Here is a 19,974-nt window from a genome sequence, read left to right as displayed (position 1 = left end):
GTTGTCCCTCAACACAGAGACTCCCTTATTCACAGTATTGTATTTTTGTACCCAAGTATAATCTAGGTTTAGATTGTTGGCATCCAGAGTAATCCTTTTTGAAACAGGCCAACTGGCTACAGAATCCATGGCCTGTCGATGTTAATGATGACCTACTTGAACTTACAGTTTTTTGATGAAGTCATTACCATGACTATTTCAGTTCTAGACTCTAATGATGTGTTACTGAAGGAGATAGTTTTCTACTCTTCAAAAACATAACTGGTATAAACCGAAATGAAAATCCTTGGGGATTTCCCTGGTGGTCCAGTGTCTCCCAGTGCAGGGGGCATGGAGTCTGTCCCTGGTCAGGGAACTAAAATCCCAAATGCTGCAACTAAGACCTAGTGCGGCCAAGTGAATACATATTAAAAAAACACAGTGTATATATTTATTTTGACCCTATTGTGCAACATGTGGGTTCCTAGTTCTCCAACAAATGTTCTGACCTGACTACCCTGTATCGGAAGCACGGGCTCTTAACTACTGAGTCACCAGGGAAGTCTCAAAACCATTGCGTTTAAAAAGATTTATTGATGTGAGAATTAGAATGACTGTTGATGTGTTTATTTGCGTCATTGCCAAATACTGCTTCTTAACCACTGTATTCACTTAGTGAATCAGGTAGTGGATTTCAGCCATCGATACACAGAAAACATTTCAGTGAGAGGTAGAGCTTGTATTATTTGAACTGAGAAACTAAGAATTAATTGTTCCTCAGATCTGTCTGCTGGTATATGCTGGTTTTTGCTGTCTACACCTGCCCTGATTTTTCTAACACAACACGCTAGGAGTAACCATGAACATTCGAGATTTCTTTAATTCCCTGTTTCCCCTGCCTGCCTGGAAATAGCTTGAGGTGCTTCCTGTGGATCCTTCCATCTAGACCTAAACTGGCATCTTTCTGCCTCCTCCCGACTTTGTTTGTGTGGATGGAGGGTGAAGGTGTCCGGACAGCAGTGCGAGGGGCAGGTCAGGAGTGGGGCAGGCTGAGGAGAAGTGCAGGCATCTGTTAGCATGGCTTACTACAGTTAAATTAATCATAATACATTGAGGTGATTTTTATTTAAAGACATCTACCCCTGTCCCCGTCACCACCCCCTGCTCCACTGTAGTAATAATGGGGGGACAGATCTCATACAGACTGGAAAAAAACACACTGATTGAGGGAACGGAGAACGAAAGGCTGAGAAGCGGTGCATAATTGTCATGTTCTTTAACAAAATGCATTCTGATCAGTGATTGTTCTTTCTAAGGAAAATCACCAGCGTGTTAGCATTTTCTTTGACTATGCTAAACGTAGCAAGAACACCGCCTGGTCCTACTTCCTGCCGATGCTGAATCGCCAGGATCTCTTTACTGTTCATATGGTGAGTTTTGAATTGATCACGTTTCTGATTTCAGGAAGAACACCAGTTATGATTAGGTGACCTCCCAGTTGCCAGAGGAGTGGCTGCTCTGACGCTGATTTTTCAGAGCTCCATTTCCTTACTGGTGGTTAGTGACAGGGGTGTTGGGGGTGGGGGTGGGGACCGTGGGAATGGGGCTGGGTGCTCAGAGGAGGTGGGATTGCCCTGATACAGTTCAGATTTTGCAGAGCATTCCATGAGTTTATTGACATAAAAGCCTGGAATTTTGAAACACTGACTTGCTTATAAAAAGTACTCAAAGAATGAAGCAGTATTTTATACTGCCTTTTTCTCCCTGTCTATATCTGTCAATTTCCAGGTTTATTGATGTGTAACTGGCAAAACTGTAAGATACTTGAAGTATACATGATGATTTGATGAACATATAATGCCTATTTAATAAAAAAATTCATGATTTGTTTTATAGCTTGAAGAAAATTGAGAAGTTTTTGATTGAGGAGAAAAGAGTATTTGTTTCCATTGCAAGATATGACTATTTCATACCTAGGATATATTTTGTATCAAGATATAGATAAAGTGTGAGACTTGCAGGGGCTTGAATGAGTGAGGTGGTGCTGGCAGTGTGTTGTGGAGATGGCTCAGGACTCTGGCAAGTGGTTTGGTGAGAGTCTCTAAGGACTTTGGTGGTCTTTTGATCTTTGCTGGTCTTGTAATGAATCCCAGTCTTACTTTTGAAACTCAGAATAAGGTAGGGAATGTTCTGAAATTCTTAACATACAACTGATTTTGGTTCACTTTAATGGAAATATTTAAAACTACATTTGACCTTATTAAAATATTTTTAAAAATGAAATATAATTTGTTATGTTGGGACAAGTCGAGAGCTAAAAGAAGTCATGCTACAAAATGGTTACAAGTCCTGCTTTTTAGGGTTGATGTTGTGATTTTTAGAATAATATTCAAATGCAGTTCTTGTTTTTCAGGCAGCAAGAATTATTGCCAAGTTAGCAGCTTGGGGAAAAGAACTGATGGAAGGCAGCGACTTGAATTACTATTTCAATTGGATAAAGACTCAACTGAGTTCACAGGTAAGAGACACTCCTCTTAGTATTCTTAAAAGAATGTAGCGTCTGGTTCTCTAAAGCTACTTAAGATATTTATGTGAAGTTGCAGAAACTCTGTGTTAAACTAGAGCCATCTTGAACTCTTGACTCAGCCATGCTGCTCACAGGTCTGATAGGGGCTTCACCTTTTCTCTCTCTGACTGGCTTCCACTCAGACCTTCCTGTCTCTTCTGCCACTCGGGATTTTCCCATCTTGCATTTCTGCAAGTGGGGAGGATTGCCCTTCCCGGAAGGCAGCTGCCAAGGTCACATGGATTGGAGGATTGGAAGGACTCACACAGCTTCAAAAGACACACTCTGGGTGGCCTGGGGCCGCTGTCTCTAGCTTGAGATGCTGTCTCACGCAGCAGCTGCCTCTCTGGATCCACCATGTCCTCCTGGGATTGAGTTTACAGCTACAGGGAAACAGGTGGCCTGCTTGCAGGTTGTCTTGCTGCTGTCAGGCCTCTTGAACCCGCTGCTCCGTGAAGGAAGACAGCTCACGGGTGTGACAGCTGGCAGATGACAAGTTGTCCCTTTTGTCTCCCTGGTTCCCTGGAGCAGGACAGGTGACTGGACACTTCCAGGGGCTGAGCTGAGGGTTTCTTTCCTTCTGGGGGTTCAGTGAGCAAGTGTGAGGTGGTAGGGCACTTGGAGGGAGTAGCCTCAAGGGAGCAGTGAGCCGAACTGGGTGGGGAGGAGATCCATGGAAGGACAGGTAGGAGGCAGGGTGGTGTGTGTGGCGGTGTGGGTGACAGCAGGGGTGAGGCCAGGAGAAGCATTGCTGGTAGGTGTGGTGGTGACAGTGTTAGATCACAAATAAAGGTCTACTTGAAATAAAGTTTTGGAAAGGTGTCATTTAGACTTTAGGTGGCCTTATGATCTTAATAGAGTTTAATTTGATGCATGAGAGAGACACCATGACATTTTGCTTGGATTTATTTTTTGTCTTATCCTCCCTTGCCTTCGTTTGGGTGGGGCGGGGGGCGGGTGGAGCCTCATAGTCTTTTTTGTTTGGACAGGGAGATTCTGAAGTGTCTTGAACAAAATCAGTTATTTTCTCTGTCAACAGCATACATTTTTACAGGTTTTGGGCTTAATTTTTAGAAATATTTTTATATGAGCCACAAGTTTGCAGATTTTATAGAACTGTTGAGGGATTTCAAAAAGAAGATATTTAGAAAGTGAAAAATAGCTATGTGAAGACAAGGTTTAAAATTCATGAGTGTGTACCATTTGGGATGAGAATGTTTAATTACATAGGTAACCCCTCATTCCCATTTCCCCCCGTATTCTGAGGCTAGTTTTCCCTTTGAGCAGACATCATCTTGCTTTGGGGTCAGCTGTGAGGCTGTGTGGTAGCCAGACTCTTAAAACCAGAGTGGGTAGCAGAGATTGCTTGCTGCTGTATGCTTCCAGCACGCTGGGTCGTTTCAGCTTAGACTTCTCCTCATGGGAGTAACGTTTGTGTTGTGCCTCACAGGTGATCTGTCCCTGTTAGCACTATTAGCTGCGGTTGTAACCATGGCCAGTGGTTGGGGGGATATTCCTCTAGTCCCTAGTTCAGTTCAGTTCAGTCACTCGGTTGTGTCTGACTCTTTGCGACCCCATGAATTGCAGCACGCCAGGCCTCCCTGTCCATCACCAACTCCCGGAGTTCACTCAAACTCACATGCATCGAGTCGGTTTTGCCATCCAGCCATCTCATCGTCTGTCGTCCCCTTTCCCTTCTGCCCCCAATCCCTCCCAGCATCAGAGTCTTTTCCAATGAGTCAACTCTTCCCATGAGGTGGCCAAAGTACTGGAGTTTCAGCTTTAGCATCATTCCTTCCAAAGAACATCCGGGGCTGATCTCCTTCAGAATGGACTGGTTGGATCTCCTTGCAGTCCAAGGGACTCTCAAGAGTCTTCTCCAACACCACAGTTCAAAAGCATCAATTCTTCGGTGCTCAGCTTTCTTCACAGTCAAACTCTCACATCCATACATGACCACTGGAAAAACCGTAGCCTTGACTAGACGGACCTTTGTTGGCAAAGAAATGTCTCTGCTTTTGAATATGCTCTCTAGGTTGGTCATAACTTTTCTTCCAAGAAGCAAGCATCTTTTAATTTCATGGCTGCAGTCACCATCTGCAGTGATTTTGGAGCCCCCCAAAATAAAGTGTGACACTGTTTCCCTATCTATTTCCCATGAAGTGATGGGACTGGATGTCATGATCTTCGTTTTCTGAATGTTGAGCTTTAAGCCAACTTTTTCACTCTCCTCTTTCACTTTCATCAAGAGGCTTTTTAGTTTCTCTTCACTTTCTGCCACAAGGGTGGTATCATCTGCATATCTGAGGTTATTGACATTTCTCCCGGCAATCTTGATTCCAGCTTGTGCTTCATCCAGCCCAGCGTTTCTCATGATGTATTCTGCATAGAAGTTAAATAAGCAGGGTGACTATATACAGCCTTGACGTACTCCTTTTCCTATTTGGAAGTAGTCTGTTGTTCCATGTCCAGTTCTAACTGTTGCTTCCTGACCTGCATATAGGTTTCTCAAGAGGCAGGTCAGGTGGTCTGGTATTCCCATCTCTTTCAGAATTTTCCACAGTTAATTGTGATCCACATAGTCAAAGGCTTTGGCATAGTCAATAAATCAGAAATAGATGTTTTTCTGGAACTCTCTTGCTTTTTCGATGATCCAGCGGATGTTGGCAATTTGATCTCTAATCCCTAGTAGAAGCAGGTATTTCAGTGTTTGAAACAATTTTCATCAGACCCGAGCTTGTTGGTGTGAGGTGAATGTTCTTAGAGACCTTTCTGTGTCTTTCCAGCGTGCTGGCCCTCTCTTTTTTAATTGCCAAGTCTCTGGCCTTGCTCAGGTCTAGCTTCTCTGCTTTGCACATCGTGTTCCGGGGAGAGTTTTCAGCCCCGTGTGCTCTGAGTCTGGTCACTGCTTCCACTGGGCTGGCTGCTGCCTCTTGCTGTGGGCAGACACTCCTCCCCCAGCCTTTGGTCAGGAGTCAATTACAGCCCTCTTGTCTGAGGAATGAAGTATTGACTTGTTCGGGATTTTTTTTCTTCTTTGCTTAAATGCCATGTGATAATACTGTCTCTGAAGGTCTCTTTTTCTGTATCATAAGCATTTTCTCTCTCATAAAAAAGGACCACACTTTCATGATTCTAATAAAAAACTTTTAAAAGTCTGAATTAGGTGCAAATTTGAATATTTTGTTTTTCGACTTCACAGTGACATTTAGGAGCCTTCTTTCTGATAGTTTGAGCATTAATTATACTTGCGTTATAGTGGCTTATGCCTAGCACTTAGTCAGTAATAGTTGTTGACTAAAACAAAGGAAAAATTTCCTTGCAGAAATTCATTATCAATTTTCTCTTGCATACTCAGCTTCTGGCTTTCTACTTCAAATTTCCTTTGCCCATTCCTGTTTAACCTGTGAGGTTCTGATTGTCATTATAGCGTGTTAGCCTTGCTGTGGATAGCCTCATCTTTGAGTCCCGCATAGTATCTTTCCATCATCAGACACTTGTTTTGAAAGCTTCGAAGCAGAACACAGTGTAGATAGTTGGGCTTAAGATGTTGTCTTATTGGAAAAACAGTTCAGGCAGTAAATCCTGAGACTTGGAAATTTTGCACCAGCTTCACTTAAACAATTTAGCTGGAACTTAGTATGTAGTTTATTATTTTAAGATAATTTAGGATAACTTACTGATTAAGATATCTGGAAGAATGTAACAATGTTTAGAATATTTCATGTATCCCCATGCTTTTTATTAGTTGATGATACTCCATTAAATAGGACTAGGAAAATAATGATAAAATTAGTAAGCTGATAAAGTAGGATAAGATTAAAAACAAAACTAAGTAATGAGTTATTTATTTCATAATAGAAACTGCGTGGTAGCGGTGTCGCTGCTGAAACAGGAACAGTCTCTTCAAGCGATGTAAGTACACTCCCTCTTCATTCACTGGCCTCCTCACGCCCCAAGCATAAGTTACTTTGAGCCATAGACAGTTAGCATCCCCTGGATGTAAGTCCACGGATTTGGTGCCGCCTCCACTTCGGTTAGTGGAGTCCTGAATGCTGTGCATGAGCCGTCCTAGGCTGTGGGGTCACGTTCTGCTGTCTCTGGATGTGGGACGCCCTCTTCCTGTTGCGTTCCCCTTCAGGCGGCTGTATCTCGGGCCTGAGAGTCAGAGCGACTCGAGTGAGTTCACCAGAGCTGCTGTCTTCAGACCCTAATGTCGGACAGATCCATGAGCCCCGTGTCAGGCAGCTGGAGACAGTCCAGTTCCCTGCTAGTCCGAAGACCCACTATTTGCCCTTGTTGCTCAGGATTTTCTGGAGGCCTATGGTGGGGGCAAATCCCCCCTTTTCAGGCCAGACATGCCCCACGTTTCTGTAGAGCCCAAAGGTTAAATGTTAAAACTAATCATATCTCCCAAATTCCTTTCCTGGCTAGAATAATCTCCCCTGGTTGGGAATGGTTTGATTTCACTGTATTCAGAAGAGTTCAAGAATTGGCAATAAATGTGGACAAGTAGGAGCTGGCACAGTAAGTGCCAGTTGAGAGAGAGGTGGGGAAAGAGTTAAAAATAGAGAAGAGTTGTGTCTACATTCCCACCTGCCTGTGATAGGCCTCAGCCAAGTTCAGGGGGAGCCACATGGGATCCGTGTTCATAATCTGCAGCCAACACCCCATATGTGTGCTCGCAGACTAGGGAGGGCAACAGAATCCATTTCAGAGCCAAGAGGGGTGCTTCTCTTGGGGTGTGGGTGGAGGGACTTGACCTCTTAACCCTAGCACACTTGGGTGTGTTAGGCCAGAAATCAGCACAAGCCTTCTGAGGTGGAATCAGAACAAGGTGTAGAACCAGGTGAGCAGTTTGGGGGCTGGGTGGGGAAGGAGGAGGTAGGCTCCAAGTCTAGATGCTCAACCACAAGCAGATGTTTAAGTTAGGAATCTTTGTCTTATATGACTTGAGTTTTTTCCTATCAGTTTGAAATTTTGAAAAATTGTTTGGAAAATCATCTGGTTAGATTTATTTGTCAAATATTTTAAAGGTGTTTTGAATGACACATGTCTATAAACTGAAGTGGTTGTTAAAGGGTCTGGAAGCTATTTAGGCTTCTGCAGTGACTGAGCTCTGGTCACATGACATCCCTTTCTTGCTCTGTTCTGTCTGTCACGTGGAACACATGATCCTGTTGACCTGGTGGTGGTCAGTCAAAGTGGGTTGTCTGGTGGACCTGACACGTACATCCCAGCAAAGTTAGTAGCATCGAGGGTGATTCTGGGTGGAGAGAGGATGGCCTTTGATGTCCAGTCTCTTCCCTTTAGTGTCCTGCGCACCTGAACATACTCCCTGTCTCTTCCTGAAGGGTCCTGCTTCTTCAGAAGGCTCTCCACTTGGAAAGCAGATGAGAGAGGGGTGTTAGCACTCCTTTGACGGTTTCATTTTAGTAGGGGGATTGGAATTGGTAACTGGTATTTATGGAGCTCCTACTATATGCCTGGCACTGTTTCAGTCACCCGGCATTTACATCTCCTTGAATGTTCACAGCTCGTCTTTGATGTGGGTCTTACCATAAGCCACATTTCAGGGATGAGCAGTGAGGCCGCTGAAAAGGCACACTGGCTTGCCTGAGGTCATCCACTTGCCCGCAGTCATCTGGTCATGGCAAAACTGCCATGGAGACAGTGTCCTTCCCAAGACGGGTTCTAAGACCTGTGGACTAAACCTGGAGCTTTAGACATTCTCCAAGTTGCCTCACCTACTCAGACTTTTAAAAAATAGCCATGTTACATCTTAAAATCTGTTTAGAGTTTCAGGCAGTGTACAAATGGGGTTGGGTAAACTGCGTTCCCTACTGCTGCCACTTGATGTCAGTATAAGACAAGCAGGGCACAGCTCTGCACTGTAGTATGAGAAGCACGATGCCTCAGTCTTGGCTTCTGAAATGGTACAGAAGTGACATCCCAAGTTATGAGTGGACCCGTGTAGACATTTTTATTTAAATTATGTTCGATAGATGAACTTTGCTTAAAATGCATATGTTGTTTTTACCTGAATGTGAAGATCATGAATGACTTCAGATTTCTCGTACTTAGGCTGACTGATGTTCTACTGTCATTCAGCTCTTTGCTGACTCCTGCATGTGGATTATTAGTTTTCGGTTTTTCCAAGGAAATCGTATAGCCTTGGCATTGATTGCTGTGCTGATGCCCTGACAGAAAGAGGAACCCTGTGATATCTCCCAGCCTTTGGAGGAGTTGGAAGAGTCTGGGCATCCTTTTCCCTTTGTCCAGCTTCTTCCATGCCTGTGTGCAAGGGAGCAAGGGGACTGCCTGCTCCCTGTCTGGCCATGTCCTTTTCTCTGGCCATCTCTGCTGTAGACCCAGCTCAGCCCTGGTTATTGCTGGGTGGACATAGTTTCATTGGCAATAAGTAACACAGTCAAGTTGCCAGGTTCTCTTGTCACTTATTCTGTCTTGCCATTTAGTATTTTGGAGCAGGTCTGTCCAGTGGAACTTGCCATGATGATGGAAGTGTTGTTCTTCATATTCTCATTGTCTACTCTGGGACCCCCTCGTACACATGGCTCCTGAGCCCAGAAATATGGCAAGTGTGAGTGAGCAGATCAGCTTTCCATTTTATGCAGGCTTTTTGGTTGCTTTGTTTGCAACATTATCAAAGTATGTTTCTCATATATAGTCTTTCCACTCGCAGTTCAGCAGATTTTCATATTTTTACAGGGTTGTACAACCATTGCCACAATCTAGTTTTGTAGCATTTTCAACACCCCAGGAAGAAACCGTGTTCTCATCAACAGTCACCCCCATCCTAACCCCCTGCCTGCCTCTGGCAAGCATTCACCTGCTTTCTGTCTCTGGACTTGGCTCTTGCAGCTATTTCATGTGAGTGAGTCATGTGATACATGGTTATCTGTGACAGGCTTCTCTCACCTAAAAGTATCATGTCTTTAGTAACAGCATTTTAGAATGAAAGGGGAAAAGAAACCTTAGCATTTTTGACTTTTGGCCAAATTCCTTAAATTGTATTTTCTGGCAGTTCCGACATTCTTGTTAATGTGAAGTTAGTTTTATAGCTTTGATTCTATTTTAAATTTAAGGCTATGTTTTTTCTTTTTTATAAATTCATTTATTTCACTTTTGGCTGTGCTGGGTCTTCGCTGCTGTGCAAGGGCTCTCTCTTGCTGTGTGTGCAGGCTCCTCGTTGCGGTGCCTCTTGTTGCAGAGCACGGGCCCTAGGGTGCAGGCTTCAGTAGTTGTGGTGTACAGGTTTAGTGGCTGTACAGGATGTGGGATCTTCCCAGACCAGGGATTGAACCCGCGTCCCTTGCATTGGCAGGTGGATTCTTAACCATTGGGTCGCCAAGGAAGCCCAGCTGTGTTTTTAATTTAAGACTTTTCAGTCTTTCAGAGGAGGTGGAGAACTTTCATGATTTGCTTCTTTAACGTCTGTCGATGAGTTTATCAGAAGTGCTGCCCAGTAGCAGATGTGAGTGAGCTGCGTCAGACACCTGGATAGGGCAGGCTTGTTATTAACTCCAGTCCCCTCTCGCTGGTGACTTGTCAAGTCTGTGAGGACCTCAAGAAGTTCACGACCAATTATGTGTCTTTGTGCAGGTTTCCAGAGCATTACTATTTACCAAAAGCACTTCCTGGATCATTTTCATTGTTCAGTTGCCTTTTATTTTCTTGTCATAAAATTAGTATGTTTTAAACATTGAGGATCATTAAAGTATATGCAAAGAATGAATGTTACAAAAAGGAGAACAGATAAGCTATCAGTTTTGCTATTCTGATCAGATGTTTGGAAGGATTGTGTATATTCTAGCAATGCAAAAGAAAATTAAATGGTAAAGTATTTCAGTGCCAGACTTTCCTTTACATAATGTTTGTTACCATGGCTATATATTATCATAATAAGGTAACCTAATATTGTATTTCAAATATGTTCTTGGAATTGCATACAAAGCTGTCATTTATAAAGTAAATCATATTTTCTGAAGTCCACAATAATTTTTCCCTACAATAAAGGATCCAAGTAGTCATGTAATTAAATTACATGACTAAGCAAATTAGATTGAAAGCAGTACTTGAAGGAGATTTATAAATTTGTAAATTAATAGTGAAATTGCTTTTTTGGTAAGACTTAAATCTAAGATGAAATTATTTTAATTTAGGTATTAATTTAATATAGGTATTTTATGAATGTTGACTGGAGAGTCTCTCTTAATAACCCAACTTCAAGAGAATTCTTGTGCTGCGTGTGTTTTAGTTCCTGAATATGAGGTAATTTTAATGATGATGTACATTGTAATGTTTTGTGTTTAATGGAAACTGATGTCAGTTTAGATTTGAGTAGCAGAGGTTTGTTGTTTTTTAATTTGGTGAGCTGGTATTGCTTTCTTGTATTGATGAGACAACAATTTTGAAGAGTTTCAGTGATATGCCAGAGATAATTTAGCAAAACTTCTGATTGCTAAAGCCTCTCTCCCTCTTTGCCTCCTTTCCTTTCTTTGGTCACTTTTTTTTCATGTCATAACTTTTTGGGGAGGAGAAAACGACCCTTTCCTTTTTCTGGGTTATTCTGACTGGTCAGAGAATTAAATTGATGTGAGACAGAGGAACAGGAGAAAATCAAATTTAATTACATATATACAGGGTTATGTCATTGTACATGGCTTTTGGTAGATGTAACCACTCATGCCTGGAGCACTTGATTTCTAGAATGGAGTTGCCAGGGCACAGGGTACATGTGAATTTAGATCCAGCAGTCCAGTCACTTTTCTAAACCAGTTTGCACATCCGTCAGCAAAGGGAGACGGTTCCAATTTCCTCCTGACACTAACATTGTCCTGCATTACTCTCTAAAGTGAATGTCGTGATAGAAGCAAAAACTACACGTGCACACTTGTGTGTGTGTGAGGTGTCCACACTGACTTTTTAGCTCTATGAGAAAAGATTTGTTTCCTAGTCATGAAACATTGAGTGCTTTGGGGGTGGGTTAATCACCAGTCCTGGAGGATTTCATTTACAGCTGGCTTCTGGGGTTTATTTTGGTTGGTTGTGTGCTTGATAGGTTCAGCTCTGTGCTTCACTGATGCCACCAGACACACGTGTGTTTCCAATATCTCTAGACAGCTGTTCTTCTCTGCACTGCAGACTTTTTCTTTTTTAAGTGCCCACGATTGCAAAATTTAGAGGAATATTATCTTTTAAGTTTGTACTTAAATCCCTGCGTTATGGAGACGGGTGTTGAAAAGTGGTCTGTAAACACTGTAGCAGCTCTAGTGTAACTCTGGCACAATGTCTCTGCAGTTCCTATGTGTATCTTTTGTTGCCTTCCTGCTTTATCATTCCTCGTTCCTTGAATTATTTTTAATTCTCCAGAATATGGATCTGGGGGCCCCTCTTGAATTCTGCCAGTTGCACCATAATGTAGGAGAATTCCATTGTCAGCCATATTGGAGAGTGTATTTGATGATCTTCTCTTACATGTATTGAGAAGTCAAGTTGCTTTTTCTCTACCAGGGAGGCTTGTGCACATTGTAGCTGGATCTTTGCTTAGCCTGTCACATGTTAGCTAATGAGATTATCCCACACCCTACGGGATGTGCCCTGTTATCCCCCCACTTTATTGGTGGGAAGCTCACTCAGGGACCCAAGACTAGGAGGTGGCCAAGTATGGCAGGCTGGTCCCAGAGCCTTTGTTCTTAACTGTGATACTCTGTTACTGCCTTTCTTTCCGGGTGGAGGAGTAGATGTTTGAGCCCGTGGATCAGTTCATCTGGAGAGAGGAGGGGCTGGAGTTCTGGGAGGTAACTGGAGGTGGAGGTCTGGTCCTCAATGGGGAAAGTAACTGTTGGACGTGGCACTTGAAGGTCACTGCTGACCCGAGCAGTTGCCATGTAGGTGGGGTGGTAAGATGGAAGAGAAGTAAGAACCTGGTGATGGACCTTTCAAGAAACCGTCATGTATTAGAAGGAAGAGAGATGCAGAGGTTGGTACTGCATTTAGGGATAACATGAAGGTGAGAAAGATAGAGTTTGTTTAGGTGGTGAGTAGAGGAAACCAACAGACACTGGAGCTACATGTTGCACTGTGAGAGAGGAGTGGGCTGCAGGCCTCCTGGGGCTGCGGGGCCTGGACAGCAAGTACTGCCAGCCTCTGCTGGATGAGAGGCACGTGGGAATGGACGTAGGTATAGTGCCATGTAGGGTGTGGTGTTGGCAGCTGAGCGGCTCTCTGGCTGCTGAAACGAGGGAGGAAGGTAGGGCAGGAGGGTGGGGGTGATGGTAGAGGTGAGAGCATGGGCATGGCTCTGGGGGGCATGGGCATGGCTCTGGGGAGGGTGTGGGTGATGGTAGAGGTGAGAGCATGGGCGTGGCTGGGGGGGCAGGGGGTGATGGTAGAGGTGAGAGCATGGGCGTGGCTCTGGGGAGGGTGTGGGTGATGGTAGAGCTGAGAGCATGGGCGTGGCTCTGGGGAGGGCATGGGTGTGGCTCTGGGGAGGGTGGGGGTAATGGTAGAGATGAGAGCTTGGGCGTGGCTCTGGGGAGGGCTGAGAGCAGCCTGAGCACCAGGTGGTGGTGCAGGTCTCCAGCAGGGCCTGGATTGTGTCTCTGTGGGAGCAGAGGCGATGACTCACTGCAATGATTGAAGGCTGATTACTCTCTTTAGAAATAAGTCATTGAATAATTTTATACATGACACTAAATAGGATGATGTGAGAGAAAGCTAAGGAAGTGATATAGTTTCCTTTGTTTAACTGAAGGCGGTTATTCAGTTGTCTGTCAGCATTTCGTTCACTGAAAATAATTTCTGAGCGTGTTGGACTGCCTCGTGGTGCATCACAGGAGAGAGTGCGGTTTTAGAAGGAACATCTTTTATCTGCTCGTTTATGTGTGAATGCTGAAGCTGTAACTAGCAACGAAGAAGCCATTTTAAAAATGTGTCGTGTATTGCAGTATAGAATGGTAAATGGACCCGGAAAAAGACAGCGAACCAAGAAATTTTTGTGTTGAGATTGATGATAAGTGGAAGAGGAGAGTGTGCCCTAGGCTGCCTTTTTGTTCATTATTGGAGAAAGCTTGCCCAGACTTTCTCTCAACAAGAAAGACGGAATTCTGCTTTTGTGAAGGGCTACTTACCTGCTGACCTTACTGGAAAAATACATACATGTTTTCTCCCATTATGGAAGATTGTTTTAGAACTGAAAATTCACCTTTTTTTTAGGTCATTAATTTTTGCTAACATTTTGAGTGTTCAGGCAACTTATGTTAGTACTATTGGATATATTGTGCTTTGGGCAACTATGTTCACTACTTTCTAGGTAAAACCTAAGATAACCTTTCCCTGATGAGTTTTGATTATTCTACCAAATATCATTGTGTTTCTATGTTTGAGTGCCTGGAATTTCTTTGAAGTGTCAGCTTTTAACAAGCTTAGTTTAAATTGAAACGTAGAGCTTCAATAGCATCATGTGTGTTAGGTTTCGTGTATTTATATGACATCCACTGTCCTCTCCTTTCTTTTTTCTTTTTGTTAGCGTGCTCTTTAAGGCCAGAGTCTGAAATTTCCCCTTGTTCCTTCATTTTTTACAGATGTAAGGCTCATGGTAAATATTTAGGGAGAAGCCCAGGCCAGATGTCACAACAGCTTTTCTAAGATGGAGGTGCCTGCAACTTCTTGGGGATTATTTACTCATATTTATTTCAAGCTTCAGATTTAACCTCAGTTTCTCTAAGAAACTGCCGCTGAATTGATAGTTTTAAAAAGTCATAATCTTTTTCACATGTTTAATTAGGTTTCATATGCTGTATAGTTTTTTTTAAGTTATTTTTTATTGAGTTTCTATGAAATGTCTTAACTCTGTGCTGTATGAACTACTTTACTTAATCCTAAGAGTACCCTTTCAGAGTGCTTAGCAGTGTCATCCTTACTAAGGATGGTTCAGCAACCAGCTTCATATCATTCAGATATGGGTCCATCTCAGAGACTACACTTCTGTCTTTTTCATTTTATTGTTGATCTTTGATATTTATATAATTATGAAGAGCAGTATTGTCTGTATCATGCCTCTCTTCAGGGGTAAGTGAAACACTGCAGGATAATAAGCTGTTTATCAAACCATATCAAAGACATAATTACTGTGTTCCTTGATTTCCCTGATTAGATGTAGGCTTGAACCATGTAGGCTTAATTTCACAAAAGAAGTCAGCTTCATTTCTAAGAGTCAGAGAGGAAAGTGAAAAGGAGAATTGACTTTTGAAAAAACAAGAGACTTTTGGATGTTCTGATATTACCATCAGAAACCCTAGTAAACAAACTCCAGACTCTGGCATCTGTGCAACCTGGTGACCTGAGGTGCTTTCTCTCACGCAGAGTTCCCAGTATGTGCAGTGCGTGGCCGGGTGTCTGCAGCTGATGCTCCGAGTCAATGAGTACCGCTTCGCCTGGGTGGAGGCAGATGGGGTGAACTGGTGAGCCCTCACTTGCCATGTGGGGTAACGTTTAATCACTGAAATGAAGGTGTTTTTTAAAAAAAATTTTTTTCAAATGTCTTGTGTGATGTTTTCCCCCAGGAAACATGCTGGAGACTCAGGGCCCCTGGTTTTCATTGTTAGTGTGTCAGGTTGGTGCTCGCCACCTTGCCCAAAGCAACATTCCAGACTCCAGAGGGAAAGCAGGCCTTCAGCATAGACATAGCATCTTGTTTGTGTACACAGTTTAGTCCCTGGTGCCTCAGCGGTAAATAGTCCTCCTGCCAATGAAGGAGACACAGGTTTGATCCCTGGGTCAGGAAGATCCCCTGGAGGAGGAAATGGCAACCCACTCCAGTCTTCTTGCCTGGGAAGTCCAACAGACAGAGGAGCCTGGCGGACTACAGTCCATGGGGTCACAAAAGAGACACAAGTTAGCAACTGAACAACAACAACATCTTCTAGGCAAAGTTCTATTTCTTTGTAGGGGGCTGATCACCAGTCATGTTCCCAGAGGCCAGCCAGGGGCCTGGTGTGCAGGCAACCCACTTCTTAGGACAGCTGTCTCACGTGTTAGCTCTCCTCCGCACAGAAACCTGAAGGAGACTACGCAGGTGGTGTTTCTGGTCTGTTTATCTTCTTCAAAGTGATGTGATATTTGGGGCAGTGCAGTAAGAAAGGATAATTATTCATTTTACTATTATATCATCTTCTAGGTGATTTCATCATCCATTTTTTAAAAATAACTTTTGTCTTTACTATTTTTTTATCATACTTGAGAATAATGAGTGATTAATGATAAAATAAGATCTAGGATGGTGAAATAGTGTGATTCTTCAAATTATAGTTAACAAACTCACAGTATTAGTTCAGTTCAGTTCAGTTGCTCAGTCGTGTCTGACTCTTTGCAACCCCGTGAATCGCAGCACGCCAGGCCTCCCTGTCCATCACCAACTCCTGGAGTTCACTCAAACTCATGTCCATCGAGTTGGTGATGCCATCCAGCCATCTCATCCTCTGTCATCCCCTTTTCCTCCTGCCCCCAACCCCTCCCAGTATATCTTAGGTTTATAAATGGGTCCAATAGACCTGTATTGTAACTGTAAGATATATTGAAAGAAAGAAAGAAAGTGAAGTCGCTCAGTTGTGTCTGACTCTTTGCGATCCCATAGACTGTAGTCTACCAGGCTTCTCTGTCCACGAGATTTTCCAGGCAAGAGTACTGGAGTGGGTTGCTATTTCGTTCTTCAGGGGATCTTTCTGACCCAGGGATCAAACCCAGGTCTCCTGCATTGCAGGCAGACACTTTACCCTCTGAGCCACTAGGGAAGCCCAAGATATATTGAATTTTATCCTATTAAACAAAAAGTGCATTTTCTTTTTGTTCTTTGAAAGACCTGTAAGAAAGAGTAAAAGTCATGAAACAGCTGTTTCTAAAAATAGTTATAATTGCTCAAAAGAAAAACTCAAACACCTAAAGTTTGGTCTGTGGACCCTAACAGCATACAGAGAGGCTAACCAGATGCTCTTTTCTAGTTATTGGTACTAGTATTTTGGAGGATGGTAATGTCAAAGCCTTTGACTGTGTGGATTACAATAAACTGTGGAAAATTCTTCAAGAGATGGGACTACCAGACCACCTAACCTGCCTCCTGAGAAATCTGTTTGCAGGTCAAGGAGCAACAGTTAGAACTGGACATGGAACAACAGACTGGTCCCAAATCGGAAAGGAGTACATGAAGGCTGTATATTGTCACCCTCCTTATTTAATTTATATGCAGGGTACATCGTGAGAAACGCTGGGTTGGATGAAGCACAAGCTGGAATCAAGATTGCCAGGAGAAATATCAATAACCTTAGATATGCAGATGACATTACCCTTAAGAAGAACTAAAGAACCTCTTGATGAACGTGAAAGAGGAGAGTGGAAAAGTTGGCTTAAAACTCAACATTCAGAAAACTGAGATCATGGCATCTGGTCCCATCCCTTCATGGCAAATATATGGGGAAATAGTGGAAACAGTGACAGACTTAATTTTCTTGGGCTCCAAAATCACTGCAGATGGTGACTGCAGTGATTAAATTAAAAGATGCTTGCTCCTTGGAAGAAAAACTATGACCAATCTAGACAGTATATTAAAAAGCAGAGACATTATTTTGCCAACAAAGGTCCATCTAGTCAAGGCTATGGTTTTTCCAGTAGTCATATATGGATATGAGAGTTGGAATCTACAGAAAGCTGAGTGCCGAAGAATTGATGCTTTTGAGCTGTGGTGTTGGAGAAGACTCTTGAGAGTCCCTTGGACTGCAAGGAGATCCAACCAGTCCATCCTAAAGGAGATCAGTCCTGAATATTCATTTGAAGGACTGATGTTGAAGCTCAAAACTCCAATCCTTTGCCACCTGATGTGAAGAACTGACTCATTTGAAAAGACCCTGATGCTGGGAAGGATTGATGGTGGGAGAAGAAGGGACAACAGAAGATGAGATGGTTGGATGGCATCACCAACTTGATGGACATGAATTTGAGTAAACTCCGGGAGCTGGTGATGGACAGGGAAGCCTGGCATGTTGCAGTCCTTGGGGTCTCAGAGTCAGACATGACTGCGACTGAAATGAACTGAACCAGTGTTAACTATTCAGTTTAGCAACAAGAAAGGGCATAAATAGAATCTAGAATATGTCATGTCCAACCTACACTCTTTGATATGGTAATACCCACCAACAAGGTTAGTTGTAATCAAATTAATACAGAGACTTTTAAGCTGAGAACAGGCATTAATAAAGGTAGAATATGTTAACTTGCCGAGAGTGGGACAGTTTAGAAAAGTCATTAAATTTTTTCATTTTTTAAAGAAAGAAAACATGTACTTTTACTCTGCCTTTCTTTTGTTTAGGATTGAAGGTTTTCTTTTTTTCCTTTTTGGTGCTCCTCAAATCACAAGCAGGGATCCTGGGAAGAGAAAAAATTGTGAGCATAGCCTGCTTGAGGAGAGTGGAAGGGGACTGTGGTTTAAGAGCCCAGGACCTGTTTTCTCTGTGTAGTTTCCTTTTCAGTTACATGAATGGCACACACTATTTTTGAAAGTTTAAAGTATATAGTAATATAAAGTAGCATATAAGTGAAAGGTAAGATTAAAAAGGAAATTGTGTGCTGAGGTGCAAGGGTCACGTTCTGAATGCTGGTCAGGCCCTCCTGCTGTTCACTGTGTGAACGCGCGCCCTGGAGCAAGGGGGCAGCATCCTGAGACTCCGGCAGGGTGGACTGGCCCTTTGAGAGCAGGGGTCTGGCTCGCTTCCTCCTGTAGGCAGAAAGGAGAGGACATGATTCTGAGAGACTGGCGCACTGGGGCAGAAAGAGCAGTCAGTTATTTCTACTTCCGGTTGCACTGTCCTATTACTAAAAGTCGTCTCCACCTGTGTTCCTTTCAGCATCATGGGCGTTCTGAGTAACAAGTGTGGCTTTCAGCTCCAGTATCAGATGATCTTTTCCGTGTGGCTCCTGGCTTTCAGCCCGCAGATGTGTGAACACCTGAGGCGCTACAACATCATCCCTGTCCTGTCCGACATCCTGCAGGAGTCGGTCAAAGAGAAGGTGACAAGGATCATCCTCGCAGCGTTCCGCGTAAGCATTTTGTGGGGAATGTGTCCTGTGGGGGGTGTGTGTGTTCTGTGGGGTTGTGTATATGTGGTGTTCTGGTGTGTGTGTGTTCTGTGAGGTGTGTGTATGTGGGGTGTGTTCTGTGGGGTGTGTGTGTGGTGTTCTGTAGTGTATAATGTGTGTGTGGTGTGCGTGGGGTGTGTTCAGTGGGGTGTGTGTATTTTTTATGGGGTGTGTGTGTGTGGGATGTGTATGGTGTTCTGTAGAGTGTGATGTGTGTGTGGTGTGCGTGTGGTATATTCAGTGGTGTTCTGTGGTGTGTGTGTGTGGTGTGTTCTGTGTAATTGTGTGTGTGTGGTGTGTTCTGTTGGGGGGGTGTGTGATGTGTGTGTGTGAGAGGCATTTTTTGTGCAGCCTGAGGCCTTTCAGCAGGTGCAAATGTTGCTTGTTCTCCCAGTGGTCATGGAGCTATGGATTCTTGGTGAGCTTAGACTGAAATATCACAGATTGTATTTATGGCAGGAGAGGGGACCAGGGAGGAAGCTGTCTATATGGATGGTATGTGAGGATTGCAGACGCTTGTTGGGAGTGTGACAGTGCTATATTCAGGTGGCCTTGTTTTCCAGGAGGCTATTTGAGGTTCTTTTTTCTGTCCTGGGCCCTTCTTTTAGAATTGAGTTGTATTTCTGATCCTGGGTCTGCTGACCAGCAGTCATTTCTAAGACAGCTTTAGAGATCAGTAGTTACTTTGAGCAGTGAAGTTGTCCTCTTAGGATGTTAGGATTTTGGCCATGACCTCAGTCAGCATCTTCCCTTAAACAGACCGGGAAGTTGAGGGTGCGGGGGGCAATGCTGGACTCTGTAGAAGTCACAACGTTCAAAAAGTCACAGGAAGTGTACAGCCAGACTGAGATTCTTTGTTTTCTTTGGCCCTGATTTGGGAGCACTCCAGATTGTTGATCAGCTTTTTATGGACGTCTTAGAAGTAGGCTAATGTAGCTCTTTTTCTAGTTTTCCTTTTGACGTGGTGTGTTAGCAAGAGTGTTGGCTCTGGAGTGGACAGACCTGGAGTGAGTCCCAGCATGGCTGGATGGGACGGTGGTATGAGCTCTCAGAGCTGATTCCTCCGTCTATAGAAAGTATTGAGTGAAACTTAACTCATTTCAGCATTGGGTAAGGATTCAATGAAGTAACAGACAAAGGGCCTGGCAATAGTAAATATACAGGAAATAATTCTCTTCCTCCCTTTCTGTCCATAAAAGCACAAAATAATAGCCATCTGCCTCTTTAACCCCCACCTCTATGAATTGTATTCTAGGTTAATGTGGCACCTAGGCAGAGGT

The 19,974-nt window shown here is 43.5% G+C and overlaps 1 protein-coding gene across 2 annotated transcripts in view; it reads left to right on the top strand.

Moving 5' to 3' along the window:
- The window catches only part of ATP6V1H (ATPase H+ transporting V1 subunit H), a 46,410-nt gene that overhangs the window by 4,857 nt on the left and 21,579 nt on the right, over positions 1-19,974 (top strand). The window contains exons 5-9 of one of the 2 annotated variants that reach the window (XM_052651561.1): positions 1,296-1,409; positions 2,393-2,497; positions 6,407-6,460; positions 14,933-15,030; positions 18,463-18,655. In XM_052651561.1, the coding sequence (XP_052507521.1) occupies positions 1,296-1,409; positions 2,393-2,497; positions 6,407-6,460; positions 14,933-15,030; positions 18,463-18,655 (564 nt within the window). The remainder of the gene's footprint in view (positions 1-1,295; positions 1,410-2,392; positions 2,498-6,406; positions 6,461-14,932; positions 15,031-18,462; positions 18,656-19,974) is intronic. The other variant, XM_052651562.1, reaches the window with a different exon arrangement.

Source organism: Budorcas taxicolor, chromosome 14 (genome assembly GCF_023091745.1).
Source record: "Budorcas taxicolor isolate Tak-1 chromosome 14, Takin1.1, whole genome shotgun sequence".
NCBI lineage: Eukaryota > Metazoa > Chordata > Mammalia > Artiodactyla > Bovidae > Budorcas > Budorcas taxicolor.
Note: the sequence above shows the minus strand (reverse complement) of the source record. Positions and strands in the feature narration are given on the sequence as shown.